Raw genomic sequence first — 21,552 nt, 5'->3', positions numbered from 1 at the left:
GAACATGTAATATGAACAATTCCTCCCTCCGCACACACACACACACACACACACACACACACACACACACACACACACTCACTAAGCAAGCATCAGGTTTGGTGCTGGAAAGCAAGCTTACATACTGCTCTGCCTGACCATGAAGGCTTCGGGACACCCTGCACAAATGCACCAAAGTCTTCTGGAGCATAGGATCAGCAAAGGCATTGGCCCAGTCAAGAGGTAATGGGAGAACCTGCTACATGAACTAGCCTTGGTGAGCCCCAGACCCATATGTGCTTTCCTCCTCTTTTTCATGAGAGGAGAACACTTCTACTTCTGCTTTGAAGTAAACCGCAGATCTTCTACATGGTCTCTGTGCTCGACACGATTGGGCTTTGCAGCTGCACAGAGACCTTGTCGGAGTTTCTCCAAGCTAAAACATGTCTCCAGCAATTTGGGTGGAAGCCCCACCCCTTCCAATGTATGCGGGCTCTCTTCTTCAGTCTTTCTTTGTCCTCCAACAGATCAGCACCTTCTCTGAGTTGCTCCAAGCTATTTTTTTTTAAAATACCCATCTTATTTTCTCCTCCTTTTATTCTCCCTTTACAGTTATTTGGTGCCTTCCTCCTTTCAGTTAGCATGTTTGTTTCTTTCACGTCCCCCCACCCCTTCCCAAGGATCAGCATTTTTCTTGGCCTTTTTGCTTTGTGTGGGCAGCAGAGTTACTTTTAAGCTCTGTGTCCCTTGTAGGGCTAAGCTTCCCTCCACGGACAGACACAGCCACTGTCTTTTTTGCCCCAACGAGGCCCATAAGGTTGACGCCTGCTAGAACTGCACAAAATTTACCAAACTGGCCAAAAAGAAACAGGCCACCCATCTTAGATCATGGCTTTGGGAACAATCCTTGAAATCCTGTCAAGCGGCGTCTACCCCTTCTACTGTGCAGGCGGTGGACAGTACATCCCTGCCTAGCTCAGGCTTGCAGCCTTCTACTCCTGTGTTGCCATCCAATGACCTGCCCTCGGGTGTGTCAAAAGAGGCTTCAGAGCCCGCAGCTCCTATTTCTACCTCCTCGGTACTGACCACCTCAGTACTGTCCACTACTTGCTAAAAATGGGCCTTCTCCGTTGCTGCTCTGAGGCTCTGGAATGCACTCCCTGTTGAAATACGAGCCTCCCCATCTCTGACAACTTTTAAAAAGTTGATCAAGACACATCTGTTCACCCAGGCTTTTAATTAGATTTACTGTTTTAATATTTTTAACCTTGTTTTAAATTTTAAATTGTTTTAATGTTTAAATTTTGTTTTAATTATGTTTTTATTGTAAACCGCCCAGAGACATAAGTTTTGGGTGGTATAGAAATTTGTTAAATAAATAAAAGAAAAAGAACCCATGCCAAACCAAACACTACCTTGGAGCTGTGTAAGTCTCTCAAATGCATACTGTCTGACGTGAAAGACACGTCTTCTCTGGCCAAAGCAAGGAGAAAACACAAACCTGACACACAGCTCTGCCTTCGTGCCAACAACTGGTGCAATTTGGATTTTTCTACCCCCATTGGCCCTGTACAGCACCCTGATGACCCAACTCTAGAACCTGATCAGGATGATCAATCCCAACCAGCCTCGACACCAAGGACCCAATTTATGCTCATTCTGAGGCAGAGAACCTTGCCTACGAACCCAACAGCAATTTGGATCAGAAAACAAGGAATGAAGAACATCACCAATATGAACCTGAAACTGATGCAGATGCTTTCCACTCTGAGCTGGAAGCCCTTTGCCCTAATCATAGGGGCTTTGGCCTTTCTAGACCTTATCCTCCTAGTCACAGCCAGCACACTTATATTGACCAATACTGTGCTAATTAGGACAAATGTCCTACATATTGCTCTTATCAGTCTTTAGAGCGGAGAGCTGGTCTTGTGGTAGCAAGCATAGCTTGTCCCCTTAGCTAAGCAGGGTCCACCCTGGTTGCATATGAAAGGGTGACTTGATGTGTGAGCATTCGAAGATATTCCCCTTAGGGGATGGAGTCGCTTTGGGAAGAGCAGAAGGTTCCAAGTTCCCTCCCTGGTAGCATCTCCAAGATAGGGCTGAGAGAGACTCCTGCCTGCAACCTTGGAGAAGCCGCTGCCAGTCTGTGAAGACAATACTGAGCTAGATAGACCAATGGTCTGACTCAGTATATGGCAGCTTCCTATGTTTCTATGTTCATATTCTTACCACCCCAGACAATGGGACCTCTATGAATCCTCGTGGCACCCTCCAGCCAGGGGCCAGCTCCAATGTTACTATCAATCCCAGCTGGACTATAGAACAACTGCCAGGGACCACTCTCGCTCACCACAACACACCGTCTCCCAATAACTCTGCTGTTGAAACAAATGTCCCTCCACCACCTACTGCTGCCAGGCCCATTACATGCCAACAATGGGACACCCTTCAAGACCATCTTCCTCTGAGGACGACCTCTCTTCTGCTCTCCCAGGCTCTGCCAGAACCCCTCTCTCAGTCAAAACAGCTCCCCTCACTCAAGCATCCTGGCCCCATTCCATGTGATGAAGAATCTATAGCTGACAATCCAGATCAACTAGAGCCCAGTAGAGAGCATTCCTCTGATCAAGACACTGACTATGATGATCTGGATGCTCAGTCAACTCAATCTGATTTGACCTCCTTGGGTTCATCCCCACCCAATCTCTTCTCTGATCCTAATCCAAGCTCACCTTCTGAGGATTACAAACTTTTTACAGACTATATTTCCCACATGGCCACATTCTCGGGCATACTGCTGTCTCAGCAAAACAGGCCTGACTCTCTCTTTAGCCTTATGGAGGCAGACACACGAGCTCCAGTTTTTCTTCCTATGAATGCAGCACTAATGGAAATTACCAGGTCATGTTAGCAGAAGCCATTTTCCTTACCTCAACCCCCTAAATATCTTGAGAACTTTATAAAAGTTCTGAGGAGTTCTGAGTTCTAAACCCTGAGGAGGAGCAGGCAGGAAAATTCCTTCAGTGCCATCCTACACCTAATTCTTTGGTGGTCGAATCATTTCTCTCTAAGAACAGATCTCGCCCTGCTTCTACTCCCCCAGACAAAAAAGGCAGGAAACTGGACACCTTTGGCAGGCGCCTCTCTTCCGTTTCAGTCTTACACCTTAAGATCGCTAATTACCAGGCCTACAATGCCCGCTACAGCCACTTCTTGTGGGAACGCCTGTCACCCTTCCTTGACCATCTTCCTCCTGACAAAAGGAATTCTAAGATCTTCCTAAAAGAAGTTGCATTTGGTCAAGCAAGAATCCCATGCAGTAAACCACTCTTTGGAGTGCGCATCTAAGGTTATGGCCACTTGAGTAGCCATCTGTAGACATGCTTAGTTATGCTTCTCTGTGCTAGCCTATGATGCCCGCACCCGTGTAGAAGATCTGCCCTTCAAGGGCAAAGCCCTCTTTGGGGAAAAGACTGATGAGACCCTTCAGAAGGTCCAACGCCTTCACAATATGATTCACTCCATGAGTCACCAGTCCTCACCATCTAAACCTTACAGATCAACTAAATGGAATCATACTCAGACTCAACACTCCTCCACTCAGTACCACCAGGGTGACTGCTCCTTTTTGCACGCCACGATATCAACCGTATGAACGCTCCTCCTTTCCCACACAAAGTTCAACAACATCCAAGTCCAGGCCTTCTGCTACCTTTCCCCCAAAGCAGTGACTCCCTCCTCCAGCACAAGCTAGGGATCCGCTTATCCCCTTATCTCCTCACTTAGGAGACCATTAAATCAGATTTGTGGATCCTCACAATCACAAGACTGGATACGTGCTGGGATTTTCCTCTATCCCTCCCTTCACTTGTCCTTACCATGGCTACCTCCCACCCAGTTGTCAGAGGTTGACTCACTCACCTCACAAACAGGTGATAGAACCTGTCCTTAGTCCATCTTCCCAAGGCTTCCACTCCACCTTCTTCACTGTCCTGATGCCTGGCAGAGGTCTCTGTCCCTTCCTCGACCTTCAACCTCAACCGCTGCATAATAGAGAAACGTTTCTGCATGGTCACCATTCCTACCATTTTTGCCCTCCTTCAGGAGGTTGCATGGCAGTGTTCCCTCTAACAGGGATTCCCAGATGTTGTTGACTACAACTCCCATAATCCCCAAGCAAAAGCCATTGCAGCTGGGGATCCTGGGAGTTGTAGTCAACAAGATTTGGGAATCCCTGTTAGAGGGAACACTGGTGCATGGTTCATTTCCTTGGACACCAAGGATGCGTACTACCACCTCACCATCTGTCCATAACACTGTAGTTATGCAGGGCCTCTGGAATACAGCAGAAGCCTCTCATCATATCAATTTCCTCCAACTTTTATAGACATTTTCAAGGCCTGAGGGGGCTTTCTTCCGCTTCTTGCTCATTCCGTGGTCACGATTCAAACTGACAACCCTCTGGCAAAAGCCTACCTCAACAGACAAGGTAGCACCACTTCCTCTACACTCCTCCACCTATCCCTCAAACTCTGGCACTACACTTCATCACTCCCATGGTGATCCACATCTAGGGCACAGCCAATGTCCAGGCCAGTACCCTCAGCAGGGCTGACATTGCCTTTCACGAATGGCAACTACACTGCCCTACTCTGCGTTCTCTCTTCCGCCACTGGTTCCACCCAGACATAGACCTCTTTGCATCCCACTTCAGTGCTCAATTTTGCCAGTAATGCTCCGGGGCAGGGATAGACCATGGTTCCTTCATTTCCTTCACCTCTTCTCTGGCCTCTACCATTGCCTCCCTGCACATCCTTCCTTTCTTATTCAGCAGTCCAGCCCAATGTACATCACCCCAATGTACACCAGCTCCAGTGTTGCCTCTAAGCCATGCCCATATGCACGTGCTCACAAGTTTTTTGATGTGCACTCAGTTACTAGTTATTAGATCCTGCTCAGGTTGAATCAGGAAGGTCGCACTCTGAATGCATGTGTGTACGCACTGCCTTGATACTGTCACCCAGAACAAAATGTATTCCGCACACAGATGAGAAAAATTAGGGAGAACACTGACTGGCTCCATCTCAGTGCGTGGTGGATCCGGCCTACTCTCTGCAGAATCTCTAACACATCCTCTCAGCAGCCTGCAAACCTGCAACAGTGAGATCCCACCATCATAAATGGCCCTGCTTCCTAAATTTTCTGCAATCCAAAGATGCTTTTCCCACTGCTTTTTCTGCTGAACATGTCTGCACTTACCTTTTCTCTTTGAAAGAGTTTGGCCTAAAGTTATCTTTTCTCAAGGTTCAAAAAGCCTCCATAGTTGGCTCCCAGACTTCTGAAACCCCACTGTTAGCTCTCCCACCTGTACCTAGACACGCCTGTTATGGCTCCATCATTGGATCTTTCCCTTGTACTCACCTGCCTCATGGGCCCTCCATTTGAACCCATGGCTTCCGCCTCTCCTGCCCTCCTCTCTTGTAAGGTAGCCTTCCTCATCACCATCACTCTGAGAGGTGTGTCGGTGAAGTCAGGGCCGTGTGGACTCCCTTCACCTCATTTTCCAAAAGGACAAAGTGGTCCTCGGTATGGACATCTCCTTCCTACTTAAGATTATCTCCTCCTTTCATCGCTCACAGCCACATAACTTGCCAGTGTTCTTTCCGAACCCCACAGATGACGTTCAACATCATCTACACACTCTCGATATCCATAGAGCACTTGTATATTACGTCCACCGAACCTCTGAGTGGCGCTCCTCCCAAGCACTTTTTCTTGTCCACTTGGGCCCTAGTAGGGGTCAGTTGTCACTTCAGGGAAATGCATTCTCATAAAACAAGGAGAGAGGTTGCGGCTACTAGTGGTGTCCACCATTTTGCAACACTTGTAATTTGTGAGCTCCTTTGCCATCTTCACAATGTATTACTCCTACAGGCCTGTTGATTGGGTGACGATTGCCATTTTACTAATGGGAGGGGGCTGAAGTTTTAAAGGGTGAGATACCTGAGGCCACACGCTAAGTTGGTGGCAGAGGGCAGACTTGACTTCAGATCCAGTACTGGCGTATACTGGATCTCAGGCATTGTATGAAGATTTCTCCAGCACTCTTCCACCTTCTTCCTCTTTTCCTATTAAAGGATTGGTTTTCCTTGTGTTATTAGGTAACTCACCAAAGTTTCCCAACATCTAAAGTGCCCAATACTACCAGCTGTGCAAAATGGCCAAGTGACCCTCCGTATGTCGATGGCATGCAGGCCCTTTCCTCCAGTGAGCGGCAGTGCATTGAAACTGTGGTCAACATGGGCTACTCCTACAAGGATGTCCTGAAAGCCTTGAAGAAGAAGGGGCAAAATATAGAGCAGGTAAGAGCTCTTGGACGATGAGTGAGTGAGTGAGTGTCTGTGTGTGTTTCTCCTGCTCAAGCATACTTTGGGTACAGAGGGGAAATGTGCAAGACTTAATGAAGCATAAATTTGCCCCGAGTTAATGTTGGAATGGCTCTCTATAAGGCAGCTTTATATGTGGTGCAGTTCTAATACAATAAGCAGTTTTTACACTCTTTGATTTAGGAAGCACAGGAACAATAGCTGGAGAAGAGAAACCAATGGCTTAAGCAGTTCTGGCCATGCCTCTTGTCTTTTCCTGGGCTTTCCATGTGGAGGAGCTGTGGCCAAGATCCAGTGACAGAAATCCTTGATAAGCTTTGCCAGAAAAGGTCAGGCACTGGGGTTCTACCTTGCTTCATCCCTCTGTCCTGTTGTGTCTTGTAGGTTCTTGACTACCTGTTTGTTCATGGGCAGCTCTGTGAGAAGGGCTTTGATCCTCTCCTTGTAGAAGCTGCTTTGGAAATGCATCAGTGTTCAGAGGAGAAGGTGAGTGTTCAGCTGCATAGCTTCAACAGCAGTGCTGTAGAATTGAGCGCATGATGTTTTTTAGTGCTGCCTGCTTGACTCCCTAATCTTCTTGCTTTCATTGTGGTGATGAACGAATCTTCTGGCTTGCATTTGAATATCAGTGGTAATCCCTGCGTCCTTGTCTTTACACTCTTGTTGCAGTTGGTCTTCAGCTCCCCACACCCCTTCTACCTTGGTATGTGCCGACCCCTTCCAGCTACTTTCTTGGCTTAGGGTGTGGCTAGGATTTGGCAGCTATAGTACTTGTACGATAGAGGGGGAAAGGCCACAGCACTTCAGATGGTCAGAGGGAGTTTGGTAGGGAAAAGAATATTGGATTGGAAAATGATATATTCACTTTCTTCAGCAGGGGATGGTATCCTTGAGTAGGCAGGGCCGGTGCAAATCAGGCTTGCCATATATTCCCAAGCAGAGGGATACCTCACCCAGTTGTGGACGGGCATCCCTGAGTGGAATGTCCATCCCAGGACTGGCATCTTGTTCACTCCCAAAATTAGGAGGATATAATCCTCTGGAGCACATGTCAGCTGAAGAACATCTTGTCAGAAGCAAATGTAACCAGCTTGTAATTGTGGACAAAAGTAGAAGTTGATAGCCAGCTCACCACTCTAGAGATGCCTCCTATTGGAGCATTTGTGGAAAATGCAGGTGAAGTGTTGTCAGCACTTTGTGTGGAATGTGTCACGATATCCTTGGAAATCCTCAAGGAGGATGACTCAAACTAGACAAAGTGCCACTTTGATTCACTTACATAAAGCAACTCTGGAAATTTCCTTCCAGTGTAACTGGGGAAGGACCGTCACTTAGTGGAGAACATCTCCTTTGAATGCTGATGAAGGTCCCAGGTTCAGTCTCTGGCAGCATTTCCAGGGGTTGGGCTGGGAAAGACTTCTGCCTCAAATGCTGGAGAGCTGCTGCAAGTCGATGCAGACCATACTGAACTAGATTAGCCCTGATCGAGACTCCCTTTGAGCCCATTGGTTTCATTTCCTTGAGGTTCCCCTCAGTATAATAAGGCAGCTTCCTGTGGAACTGGATGAGGAGTCCAGCATCCCAAACCCCTTTTCGTGCCTTAAATACATTGTGGCTGCACAGAAGGTCCTCAGGATGTGCTATTCGTTCTCCCTCGGGTGACTGGAGCAAGGCTGGAAGGATAGATCGTAGTGCTAACCATTGCTGTTGATAAGAGAGAGACTTGACCTCAGGAATGAATGTCAGACCCATCTGAATGGCTACACTGACGGGATGGCAAAGGCAGAGCTCCTTCCTAGTCTAGCGAGCACTGAACTCTGGCACCCTCCATGTGGTGTAATCGTCACCGGAATAGGGCCTTCCATGACGGGAGCCTCAAGGAAATGAAACAGATGGGCTCAAAGGGTGTCTTGGTCAGAGGCCTGCAGAACCTTATGAAAGTCCCACCTAGGGAATGTATTGAGCATGGGTGGGTGAATTAGGGTAGCTCCTGAATTAAGGAGGTCGGGCAGCTGACCCAGCAATCTGAGGACTAAACTGAGGGCAGCAGTCTGTCTCTTCAGCATTTTTGGGCAAAGACCCCATTCCAGGCTGTCCTTGCGAAAGGAGAGAATGAGCTTGACCCTAACCTTTCTTACCCACTAGTGTCTGTGCCACCTACTGGAAGCCCTCCAAGTGGCTTCATAGATCCTGTTTGTGGACTGGTTCCTGGATACCAGTAGTCCTCCAACCTTGTAGCCTAATCACTGGAACCTGAGCTGTTCAGTCTGCAGGCATGTGGTCTAGCAGTGCCCAGTAACTGGTATAGATGTCTGTTTTTATTTCATTGTATTTGGTAGCCTAGGCAAATCGCTGCCTAGGGCACTCATAGGAATATCTCAAAAGCAAAGCGGCTTTGGGAACATAGCCAAAAGAATACCTGACTCCCTTCCCTCCCAGTCTGACTATAATCCAGGGGAAAGTGGGGTGAAAAGAATTGGCTCTGAGGCAGGGCTGGGAGGGGAAGCAATTTAAGTTCCATGGAGCACAAGGACCAGAACTGGGTGGGCTCTCCGTTCACTCAGGTGTATATATAGCAAGCCTGATTTGCATTGGCCCTGCCTAGCGGAGCAAGTGGGAGTAACCGTTACCACTCAAAGTTACCATTCTGCACTGAAAGAAAAATGTTCTTTCTCTTCTTCTGTAAAAGCTTTGACAGCAGCTCTGCACTTCTCCTTGACCCATAGGGAGGAGTAGGCATCATCTGATGGACATGTGTCAAAAACATTCTTAAAAATTCATGATCTGGTTTCCCTCCGAATGCTGGTCTTTTGAAATTCTCTAGTAGCTGGCATACTGAGTAGCCTATTTGGCACAAACTTCATTAGCAGAAAAATATTGGGGAGAAAACACCCACTATAGTGGATGTAAACTAAAACCATGGCTCATACTACCTGGCAGGGAGGCTGTTGCAGAGGGCCTGGTAGAGATTATAAATGCTTCTCTGAGGGAGGGCAGGATGCCTCCTTCTCTTAAGGAGGCAGTCATTAGACCGCTTCTGAAGAAGCCTGCCTTGGATCCCTTAAAGTTAAGCTGGTCTTATCCACAGGCCCGTCTCCAACCTTCCATAGCTGGGCAAGGTGATTCAGAAGGTGGCAGCCTCCCAGTTCCAGGCGGTCTTGGAGGAAACTGATTATCTAGACCAGTGTTTCTCAACCTTTTTGGAGTCAAGGACCGGTAAATTCTTCATGCGGAGTTTCAAGGACCGCTACATTCTTTGTTTACAGTTTCCCGGACCAGCATTTAGTAAAGGGGTTTCAAGTTTATCTATTTGTACTATACTACAGGCGTGCACAACTCAAATGACCTGGTGGACCAAAACTGACCGTGACTTGGCTCATGGGGGCCGAGGTCAATTTTTAGGGTGCTGATTATTAAAGTAATACTTAATATCAATCAATTAATTAAATCAAATTAAAGTGAAAATAATTTAAATGAATTTAATCAAAATTTAACTTTTGAAGTTCTAGCAGGCCAAGATTAATTTAAATTAAAATAAAATAAATTGAATTAAAAATTCTAATGAAATAAATACAATACAATCTGTACAAAATACATAACAATAAAATGCATTGTTCTTTCTTTCCACCTCTGCCAAATCATTACACTTAATACGGAGCACTTCTAAGGAAAAAATTAGAGTTTTTCTCTTAATTTTTGATAAGATTATACTTTGATCCTTCACCACACAGGCTTTTATAAGAAGGAAAGAGAGAAGTGAGACGGGGAAAGAAAGAGGGAAAGAATAGGGCAGGCTTGGCTTGGCTTTTCCATCCCTCTGTCTCTCTGAGGGATGGAAAAAGGAAAAGAGGATGGAGTAGTCTTGGAGGGAAAGAAAGAAAGAAAGAAAGAAAGAGAAAAAGCTAGAAAAGAAAGAAATGGAAAAAGGATAGGTAGGTTTGGCTTGAAGGAGAGAGAGAAGGTCTCTCTAAGCTGCTCAGATCTTGCAGAAGGAGCTAGGTAAAGAGGCATAGAAAAGGCAAAATTAGGCAGGAGCCTGGGTAGGCAACAAGGGAATTGGCAGGCCTAGGAAAGGATGTTAAGCTGAGGGAGCAGTTGAAGAAGGGCGGCAGGGGGCGGGGGTAGAAGGCCAGAGAGAAAATGGGTGTATAAGTGAGATGCATGTGGCTGGGGACAGCAGAGGTGAGAGAGACTGGAGTTAACTTATTCATTTGAAATAACAGATCTAATCTTAGGATGCAGACATCTACATTTTCTACAGACAATAGCAATAGCAATAGCACTTACATTTATATACCGCTTTATAGCCGAAGCTCTCTAAGCGGTTTACAATGATTTAGCATATTGCCCCCCAACATTCTGGGTACTCATTTTACCGACCTCGGAAGGATGGAAGGCTGAGTCAACCTTGAGCCCCTGGTCAGGATCGAACTTGTAACCTTCTGGTTACAGGGTGGCAGTTTTACCACTGCACCACCAGGGGCTCTTTGCTACATGCTACATTTGCATGAGATTTAGCATTCCTGTGAGTTTATCCCCATGCAGTAAAATAAAACATTACCACATGTAGAGATGTGTGGGTCCCCTGCAAGACATAGTAACTTTTGAATATGGAATATGGTTGTGGCACCACCAAACCACCTTATCATTGAAAATGACAGTTCATCTTCTGATGACTTCACTACATTCATTCATTCATTCGATTTCTATAGTGCCCTTCCAAAAATGGCTCAGGGCAGCTTACACAGAGAAACAACAAATAAATAACAGCATGTTTGGTTGAGAGGACTGGGCAGGAGTGAAATGGATTTAAGTGCCAAGGCAGTTAATCTTGTCAAGTTAGGAAGCAGTATCAATTACTAATTTTATCTTTGCCAAAGATAAGACATGGTGAATGTTCAAAGTACAACTAAGTTTATGTTAAAGCCTTTGGAAATATGCTTTATTTGCTATTCATGTCAGATCTGTGTCACAACATTGTAGATTCAATGAGGAGCTGATTGCAAAACCTCTGTGCCCCAAATAGGGTGGTAGAATTTGCTTAAAGGGAACTATTGTCTCATAATAATAATTAGGGCTTTGCATTCTGCTTGCCTTCCCCTGCTGCGAACCTCCGTGTATTTTTTTAAATCCCAATGCTGAGGGGTGGCAGCTGGGTGGGGGGTGAGCCAGTAGTCCTTCCACCCCCTGCGAACCTCTGTGTTGTTAACAAAAATCTTCAAATTCCAGCTGCTGCGCGGCCGAGGAGATGGCTATGGGTGTGTGTGTGAGCCAGTAGTCCTTCCACTCATACACCCCCCGGCGGGGGCTGCGGAGGTGGAGGATAGCAGGGCAACGCCGTGGCCTGCCTTCTGGCCCGGAGCTGCTTCCCAACTGCGAGGCACGCCTGCGCAGTTAATAGACTTAACTGCGCAGGTGCACCTTGCAGTTGGGAAGCGATGGCAGGCCGGACAGCAGGCCATGGCGTCGCTCTGCTATCCTACACCGCCACTGCCCGCCGCCACCGGGGTGTGTGTGAGTGGTAGGACTACTGGCTCACACACACCCCCATAGCCATCTCCTCGGCCGCACAGCAGCTGGAATTTGAAGATTTTTGTTAACAACACGGAGGTTCACAGGGGGTGGAAGGACTACTGGCTCACACCCCACCCAGCAGCCATCCCCTCAGCATTGGGATTTTAAAAAATACACGGAGGTTTGCAGCAGGGGATGGCAAGCGGAAAGCAAAGCCCTAAAACACAACATGGAGGTTCGCAAGGAGGGGGGTGTTAACTCGCCAAGGCATGGACCAGTGCTCAACCTGTTGCGGACCGGCATCGGTCCGTGGACCGGCGGTTGAGAAGCTGTGATCTAGACCCATGTCAGACTGGCTTTCGTGTGGGCTATGGGCTGGAGACTGCCTTGGTCAGCCTGATGGATGATCTCTAATTGGGAATTGACAGAGAGAGTGGGACTCTGTTGGTCCTTTTGGATCTCTCAGCGGTTTTCGATACCATGACCCCTGCTAACTGAGCAAAGAGCCATCTTTTTTTAAGTGGTAATTCTCTTTAGCAGGGGGAGAGCAACTGGCCCTATCCAACCCCAGCGCATCCCTACAGTGGCTGTTGCTGGTGTCAGCCTTTTGCTTGTTTTTAGATTGTGAGCCCTATGGGGACAGGGGACTATCTTATTTATGTATTATTTATTTTTCTATGTATTTTACATAGAAAAATATTTTTCTATTTTTCTAAGTTTTTTGAGAACTTTGGTTGAAGGGTGGTATATAAATATCCATAGTAGTATTATTGGTATTGACCATAGTATCCTTCTGGAATGTCTGAGGGGATTGGGAGTGGGAGGCACTGCTTTGCAGTGGTTCCACTCCTACCTCACGGGCAAATTCCAGATGGTGTCTCTTGGAGACTGTTCTTCAAAATCTGAACTTTCCTGTGGTGTCCCTCAGGGCTCTATATTATCTCCTATGTTGTTTAACATCTACATGAAACCGCTGGGAGAGATCATTAGGTGATTTGGTGCAGTGTGTTACAGTATGTTGATGACACCCAAATCTATTTCTCCATGTCAACATCATCAGAAGGCATAACCTTCCTAAATGCCTGCCTGGAGGCAGTAATGGGCTGGATGAGGGAAAACAAACCGAGGCTGAATCCAGATAAGACAGAGATACTTATTGTGTGGGGTTGGAACTTGAGAGATCATTTTGATCTGCAGGTTCTGGATGGGGTCACACTCCCCTGGAAGGAACAGAAACACAGTCTGGAGGTGTTTCTGGATTCGAACCACTCCCTGGTGTCTTAGGTTGAGGCGGTGGCCAGAAGTGCTTTTTATCGGCTTCGGCTGATATGCCAGCTACGTCCGTTTCTTGAGATGAACGACCTCAAAATGGTGTTACATATGCTGGTAACCTCTAGGCTGGGTTACTGCAATGCGCTCTATGTGGGGCTACCTTTGTATGTAGTCTGGAAACTGCAGTTGGTCCAGAATGCAGCACTCAGGTTGGTCGCTGGATCATTAGGAAAGACCATATCACTCCTATGTTGAAAGAACTACACTGATACACTGCCGATACATTTCTGGGCAAAATACAAGGTGCTGGTTATTACCTATAAAGCCCTAAACAGCTTAGGTCCTGGGTATTTAGGAGAATGTTTTCTTCGCCATGAGCCCCACCCCATTACGATCATCTGGAGAGGTTCGTCTGCAGCTGCCACCAACTCTTTTGGCAGCTACTCAGGAACGGGCCTTCTCCCTTGTTGCTCCTGGACTTTGGAACGTGCTCCCTGTTGAAATAAGAGCCTCCCCATCTCTGACAACTTCTAAAAAAGGCACTGAAGACACATTTATTCACCCAAGCTTTTAATTAGATTTATAGTTTTAATGTTTTTAATATTGGGTTTTTAATGTTTTAATGCAGGCATCCCCAAACTGCGGCCCTCCAGATGTTGCTGAACTACAACTCCCAGCATCCCTAGACACAATTTTTTGTGGCTGGGTAAGCTGGGAGTTGTAGTTCAGCAACATCTGGAGGGCCGCAGTTTGGGGATGCCTGTTTTAATGTGTTAAATGATTTTAATTGTAAACCGCCCAGGGATGCAAGTTTTGGGCAGCATAGAAATATTTTAAATAAATAAATAATAAAACGACATAACCAGAATAGCTGCTATAAATGGATACAAAGATTGTGAGCAGTAATTGGAAAGCGAGTGATTTGCCAGTGCTAGTCTAGTGAGTGTTGGATCCACTCAACGTGCAGCTTGGTTCCAAAAAGTTAGGAGGCCTTCAGAGGATCTTGAAGAAGTACGTTACATTCTGGGGATGTTCTCATATGATGATCTACAATCTTCTAGCAGCTCTTTTTAAGAATACTAGATGAGACCCTGAAGCCCTTAAAGAAAAGAGCAAGAGTCTCATGGTAACACTCTTATGTAGAAGAGCTGGATTCTTTGACACATGACTTAAGCTGACTTCATGATGAGATCTAGATCATAAGCATGAGCAACTATCGCAGAAGCTGTTGAGTGGGGCTCGGTACTCTCCAGTGGCGCCTCCTTTAAAGGAGGGATCCTTGTTTTGCCCATTCTCAGTACGACTGAAGTAGTCTTTCTTCCACGTAGGGCGTTTCTTCCTATAATGCCTTTAACCATTTCCTCTACCTCTTTCTTTCTCAGACAACAGAACTTCTCCAACTAATGAGTAAATTTAAAGAAATGGGATTTGAACTGACAGACATTAAAGAGGTTTTATTATTACACAACAATGACCAGGACAATGCACTGGAAGACCTAATGACCCGGGCTGGCGCCAGTTGAAGAGTGTGTAGAGGAGCACACACCTTGCCCGGCCAACCAGACCCTTGCCACATCTCATGGCTCTCTCTGGAGAATGGGAAGGAGAGTGCCACGAGGAGACTCTGGGATGCTGTCAAAGTTGGGAGAGCTGGTCCATTGGCACACGTCACTCCAGTATGTCGTTCCTACCGGAGAGAGCTCAACCTGCTTTCTTCAATTAAAGTTTAAGTGTCCTTTCCTAAGTTTCCTTTTTTTTTGGCTAGGTCATGGAGAATCTCGATGGGAGTTGTACATAGTCGGGCCAGGCTAACTTTTTTCCTCATCATTCTTGCACTGGACTTGGTCAGAGAAGTATCAGTTTGGCTCTGAAACTAATGATGCTTTGGTTCCTTGAAGCTGCTTTCGTTGTGTGTCTGCTTGTACTGAAACACTGACTTTCAGTCAGGGTTAACAGAAGTCTACCTTTAGTGCAATGGGATTTCAGTTTTGTTCTGGGGGAGAGGGAGTCCTGGAAGGTTAGCGTGTAACTTAGTGAAACACTGGTTCTGGAACTGCCACTATGCATTCAGAGAGGCCAGCACTACTACTCCCTCAGCTGTGTTGGCCCTGGCTACCCTCTTTCTTGCCAGTGCTTGAATAGACAAACCAAGTTCTCAGAACAGGTAAGCTGTGAGCCCCAGTTGGACTCCTTGACAAACTGGTTTCTACTTCCTGGGGAAGAGTTGTGGACCTCCATGATCTCCTGTCCTCCTCAGGCTGGTAAAGTTTTTGTTTTTAATTTAAACAGAGGCCCTTCTGAGAAATCAGCCAATCATCAGTTTAGAATACATACAGTGTGAAATCAGAAGTCTTATCTTTCAAGTACTTTCTTTTCGGGGGGAAATTCACTGCATTGTTTCCATTTTTTCACACTGCTATAGTTGCATTAATCTATTAACATCTAGTAATAGCAATCAGACTTTTGGTTTTGATAGTACAAAAGAGTATTATGTTGTACATGGTTGAAGATCTAATTACATAAAAAATACACCGTCTTGATGATCTTTGAAGTAATTTGCTAAATATTTTGGTTCTGCAGAAAGAGATGCTAATAAAACCTTAAAATGTGGCTCATTATATCCTCTTCTTGGGTTCTAGAAAGCAGAAGAGATTCCTGACTCTGAAATGGTTGTAGCTAATTAAGTCCCTCATAGCCCAAGAGTCTTTAGTCATGACTTCCTTGAGATTAGGAAATCCTTTCTGTTCATTGATCCAGGTTGCGGGGGTTTGTAACTTGTATTATCATTATCAGGCTGAAGGCACTAGTGCTGTCTTGTACTGGTTCTTCCAAAGTCCTTGTACTATGCTTACTGTAGTCTGCCACTCTGGGACTAGAGGCCTATTCTGTACAGAGTTGACTCATCTCTCCCCACCCATGCTTCAAGATCTGATTTGCTTATGCCTTCAAAAGTGGAGCCAGAAATGGGAAGAGCCAGCAACAGGATCAATAGCTCTCCCGTTTCTTTCTAAAGTGAGAGATCGTGGTTACGATCTGGTGGAACTCATCATTCAGTATGGAAATATATGGAGCTGTGAATGACCCCAGATAAGCAGCACTCTGGCTAATATAGAGCAAGGAAGTGCAGCCCTTAGGGCATATTTTTGAGTGTCACAGGGGGCTTTCTGAGGAATGTGTCAAAAATTGCCACCTCCCCAGTGCACCAGTGTTGTCAGCTGAGAAGTTCTGGTAGGTTTTTCTCTTGTTGCACCAGTGCTTTCTTGCTCTATCAGTGTCTGGCTGAAACATCCCCAAACCTTGTCAGTGTTAACAGTAACATAGAGCTGGTGTGCCCAATAGTCTGACCAACCCTTTCTAAACACTTCTTGGAGAAGCATGGGCACAGGCATTTATCCACATGCCACTAAGAGGTTGTCTAACCATTGGTGGGATGTGCATGTCTGATTTGGTCCCCCATTCCTGAGTCGGTGGCAGCATGGTCAGTCTGTGAAGTGGGGGAAGCAGCATAGCTAGGTATGTCCACACTCCTTCCTCATGTATATCAATCAAAGGGGCTGGTTGGATTATCACTTGAATCAACCTCTTGTGATTTGAATATTGGGGTGGAATCTGGTGTGAGTTAAAGTCACTTAGAACTCAAAATATGAAGACAAACTTTATACATAATCCTGCAGAAAAGGTTGGTCTGATAACAAGCTTTCCCTGTAACCTTTGAATTGTGACTGTGTGTTTTCCTTAATAATTCAAGAATGTATTATTATAACTGGTTTTTCCCATGCCTGAGGTATAACATAACTTGTCTGGCCTGACTTGAGGAACCTTGCTACTTATGAGTCACTTCCTGCTTTTGGTCTGCCACTTCCTCCATAATGAATGTGACTTAGTTGTAGGGAATGGATTCCTCTAACAGCTTCAACATGGCATTACAGGTGTGCATGAGTAAGTATTAGACATCACACAAACAAGGTGCTGAAGTAGCATCTGAGAATGGAGACCGAGCAAAAATGTGTGTTAATGGCAGACGTATCTGTTTATATGCTTGGCAGCCACTCCTGTAAAAAGGAATGACTGACATGCACATGTTAACCTGGCCTGAATCAAGTGGTGACCCCACAGCTGCAGGAGATGTAGCCACACTCATCTCTTTGGACAGTACAGGAAGGTATTTTGCTGTGTTTTGCACCACCATGTGTAGATCAACATAAATGGCTGTCCAGTTTTCAACCTCTAGGTGCCCGTTGTGCTGGGCAGTCTCCCTGCCCTTCAGTAAGGGGTGATCAGAGTTGCTCTTTGGACAGCCTCTGATGTAAAGTGCTGTGACTGGAGGCTACACCTGACCCTGTTGCGCATGAGCATGCTTGTTTCTAGGCATGCATCTGAGATGCTGACTGAGCTCCTACTGCTGAATCTTCAGGCCTTTGTGCCTCTTGGGAATTACTTGCATAAGGACCTAGCAAGCTGCCTTATACCAAGTGAGGCTATTGGTCCCTCGAGCTCAGTATTTCTCTACTCTGGCTGGCAGCAGTTCTCCAATGTTACAAGTAGGAGTCTTTTCCAGTTGCACTGCAAGAAGTCAGGGCTTGAACCTGGAACTACTTCCATGCAACGGACCAGTGGTCCCCTCCCCGCAAACCTGGGTTCTGTTTGACCAGATTTCTTAGTTCAGCTTATTGTAGACTGCTGTGTAGTCAATACATCTTTATTTGGAGGGAAATGGTTTCAGCAAAATCTGTATAAAAGTGATGTGTATTAAAGCTTCACTTGGCAGCAGCTTGCATAGCTATTTGGGACTTGTCTCTTAAACAAGGCACTCCTAGAACCAATCTCCTGCATTAGTGCAGAGTTCTTGAGTAATACTCCCTCATTCAGCTGTTCAACTGTTTTGCTAAGACAGACACTACTGCAGAGCAGGAGCAATGTGTCTGCCATGCCTGTGCCTAATCTTTGGCCTTTGCCCGTGGTGCACAGGTCTGTCTGTGCTGAACTCCATATCCCTATAACATCCCCTTTTCAAAGAAGTGGAGCAGACATACCTACCAAACACAGGACAACCGGGACATATTCAAAGCAATAGCGCTTTTGGTTGCTATTGCTTTGAATATGTCCTGGTTTCCCTGTGTTTGGTAGGTATGAAAGGAGATGTCTGCTGTTACAGGTCAAAGCTTGAACGGCACGGGAGATGAGTTCGAGCTCCATCACTGATTACAGAGGAGAGCCGGCTCTGGCCACTGCAGCCACACAGATGCTGGTACTGTTCCGTCCCTGAGATGAGGGGAATGGACATGGTCTAGTATCACCAGGCCAGGCAGGGTGGTACAGTTGCCTGCGCAGCCAGCTCCAATACAGTATTCACGAATCCAGGTTAACATTGGGCTGAAAAAAGTGCACCAATTACAACTCCCAGGTTTCTCCCAAATTAGTAAAACCCAGCTCAAGATGTTCAAAGCCCATTCTCCTCAGTATTTTGAAGGACGGCAGGCTAAATCTTGATTCCTGCATTTGTGATTTCTATAAGGAAACAGGTCAAACTGGCAGCAGTTGGTGACATCTAGATTAGTACTGTGTTCTGCTGATGTGTAGCACGATGCATGCCAGGCATTTCCCAGTGAAAAATGCATCAGTGCTTTGCCCTGTCTACTGTACCACACCTGCATTTAATAAGTTGCTTCTATGTTTTGTCTGTTTTGTACTTAAGCAAATTTGTAAACTTCTCTTGCACCTATTGCTACTTGCACAAAGGCTGTAACCTCTTCCTTACAAAGCTCCAACCTCTGGCAACTACAAATGAGGCAGTGTGTCTGCAAAGCCACTGTCCAGGTGTCTTGCTTCCTTTTTGCAATGTTTCCATACATCAGACATTCACAGATTCTGGTGGAAGACTAGCTCATCTGATACCTTGGGGAAACTGCTCAGTTCTGCCAAAGCTCCTGGTTAGAAATCCTACCTGACGAAGCAAGAGAGCACCACTGTTAGATGAGGGTTGCCATGCTGCTGGGAAAGCTGCAAACAGCAGCAAGGCAGCTCGTTTCTAACTCTTCTTTGCAAGGATCTTGGGAGGAGGTTCCGCTAGGTAGACCAAAGTGATGCTCAACCCAACAGTCTTGAGCAAGCAAGCAATCTGTAGCAGGTACATGCTACCGTACCAACTGATAAATATGTAGCACAGTTGGGGAAAATAGTCTATGCCCTTTTCTCAGGAGCCATTTAAGCATCCTGGCATTATTTCACATGCTTCCCTAGTTGCAGTTCTGACTAGTCGGTCCCCTGTTTCCCCAGACAGCTTCAGTTCCTTTAGAAACCACAAAGCTGGTACAAAAATTCTATCACTTTGAAAAGTAAATGTTATTTTGCAGTACAGAAGTCTGTCCCTGCTGTGATGGTCCCTGAAGCAGGGGAGAGAGATCATTTTTGCAGCGGCTGTGTGTGACTTTGGAAAGTGACAGCAGAAGTGAATGCTAGGGCCCACAGCCTCTTTGGACTTCAGCTGCATTTCTTTATCTGGAATCAGTCCTCAGTCCGTTCCTGAAACAGAGGCTAAGTATAAGCCCCCAACTCCTACAGTCCTCTCTGCTATCCAGCACTGGCCACTGAAAGTGATGGAGTGGCAGCTGTGCAATTCATGGCTCAGGCAGGGAAGTTCTCTGTAGTGCTGTCCCATTCAAAGAAGGGGCTAGAAGCGGCTGAAGTTGGGTTCGCATCCTTTGGATACATCTGGATTTCAGCAGCAGCATTTCATCTAGTTTCACCACAAAGGCCTCAAAGTCCTAAGAGGAAAACCAGAGTTAATAAGAAATAAAGGGAGTGAGAAGAGCATGAGGTCTATTGGTAAGGGATACTTGACTGAAGCATTAAATAAGAGCATGGGTTTGGTTCTGTTACTGACAAGGGTGGGTGTAAAGCAGTTTACAAGCTCTGGATCTTTACTTTTACAGACCAAGAACTTGGGCAGAAAGTGGGTGGGGGAGAACCAGTTAAAAATCTGATTTCTGGCAGGATACAGAAAAAGCACTGCACTGTAACGATTTCCTTCTCTGGTATGAGAATTACTCTTTTAGAGGAATGCACTGATTCCACTCTTCCACTGTCTTAAACTCACTTCAGCCCACTGAAATAAATGGGTGTAGCCATATCGTTCTGCACTGGAATGTGGCCATAATGCCAAAACCAAACATTAAGGAAGATACGTCCGCAAAGACGGCATGAGACAAAGGCGGTTCCTGTTCCCAGTTTAAGTCCACATGGATTTTGGGTTCCAACATGGCATTAGGTGAAGGTTATTTCAATAGCACACCAGAGGAGGAAATAACTGTCAGACAACCCCATCGTAATTATGACTTGCCCAGTATGCATCATGCTTTATCATTATGACTTACCCAGGGGACAATACGCACCAGGTTTTAAAATAAAGCAAATAAAACTGCACTAAAGCAATGCATTCAGGAGAAATTATGCTAATGTAGTTCACCTGCAGAAATTTCTGGTTGCTGCAGATTATGGAGTAGGGTGATGGGAGGGGGAGGAAAGGAGCAGGCAAGTAGAGAGGGGCCAGAGAGCACACAGCCCAGCGGCAGCCCAGCTCCCCGAAGTCCTGCCTAAAAGCTGTCTGGTTAGGCAGACAGTTTCAGGATTTCCTCCACAACTCAGTAGGCAAGGGCTATTACACTGTAGAGAAAACTGGGATTTATTTTCTGTGAAAGCAGGCTTTATGCCTACCACTGAGCATGTGAAATATGCATAGCCGAGACCACGGAGTCTCGGTATTCGGTTTGCTAACTATCAGGAAATAAGCTGCCTTCTCTTTCAGGTTAGCCTATGTTGTCCTGCAGAGCGATTCCAACCTCATGGATTTCACTTTGTCTTTGTAATTCTTTTACTGAATGAATTCCCTCTTACAAACTCATGTACTCAGGAGCTTCTGGCCAAACTATGCAGTTTCTGCAGTCCAAACAATGTAGTCACACAAGATGTGATCTGTGGAGAAGAACTCCACTTTGGGGCTTTGAAGGATGTTCAGCACACTCACCAAGTCTGACATCTGACTGATCAAGTGCTCTTCCTGGAAACACAGGGCTGCCATCTCGTCCAGCTGTTCTTGACGGATTTGGAGCACAAATTGCCTATTGGGCACATATTAAAATTAAAAAAAAAATAGTAGTAGAGTCTTCTGCTATACATGCTACAACTGATTTTGGTAACCCTCAGATGTGACCTGTAGAGGATCAACTCCCCAGAAACCTCCAATGGCCGCCAACAAACCTTTTTCTGAGCAAGGAAAACGAGAACACACAACGAAGCCATTTGTTTTGTGTTCTGGAGCATGCAAAGCATTTCATTCACATTTCCAGTCACCCTTCCAGAAGCCCTGTCATGGAGGTCTGTATCATGATCCTCCTGTTGTAGA

The 21,552-nt window shown here is 46.0% G+C and overlaps 2 protein-coding genes across 13 annotated transcripts in view; one reads left to right on the top strand and one right to left on the bottom strand.

Moving 5' to 3' along the window:
• UBAP1 (ubiquitin associated protein 1) overlaps positions 1-15,761 on the top strand; it is a 55,066-nt gene extending 39,305 nt beyond the window's left edge. For all 3 annotated transcript variants that reach the window (XM_053299783.1, XM_053299784.1, XM_053299785.1), the window contains exons 5-7: positions 6,141-6,341; positions 6,750-6,851; positions 14,534-15,761. In XM_053299783.1, coding sequence (XP_053155758.1) covers positions 6,141-6,341; positions 6,750-6,851; positions 14,534-14,674 — 444 coding nt within the window. In that variant the 3' untranslated portion in view covers positions 14,675-15,761. The remainder of the gene's footprint in view (positions 1-6,140; positions 6,342-6,749; positions 6,852-14,533) is intronic.
• A 2,073-nt stretch (positions 15,762-17,834) lies between these two features.
• The window catches only part of KIF24 (kinesin family member 24), a 57,701-nt gene continuing 53,983 nt past the window's right edge, over positions 17,835-21,552 (bottom strand). For all 10 annotated transcript variants that reach the window (XM_053299773.1, XM_053299777.1, XM_053299774.1 and 7 more), the window contains 2 exons: positions 21,175-21,268; positions 17,835-19,915 (listed from right to left, as the gene is read on the bottom strand). In XM_053299773.1, the coding sequence (XP_053155748.1) occupies positions 19,769-19,915; positions 21,175-21,268 (241 nt within the window). In that variant the 3' untranslated portion in view covers positions 17,835-19,768. The remainder of the gene's footprint in view (positions 19,916-21,174; positions 21,269-21,552) is intronic.

Source organism: Hemicordylus capensis, chromosome 2, assembly GCF_027244095.1.
Source record: "Hemicordylus capensis ecotype Gifberg chromosome 2, rHemCap1.1.pri, whole genome shotgun sequence".
NCBI lineage: Eukaryota > Metazoa > Chordata > Lepidosauria > Squamata > Cordylidae > Hemicordylus > Hemicordylus capensis.
This window is presented reverse-complemented; position numbering and strand designations above follow the sequence as displayed.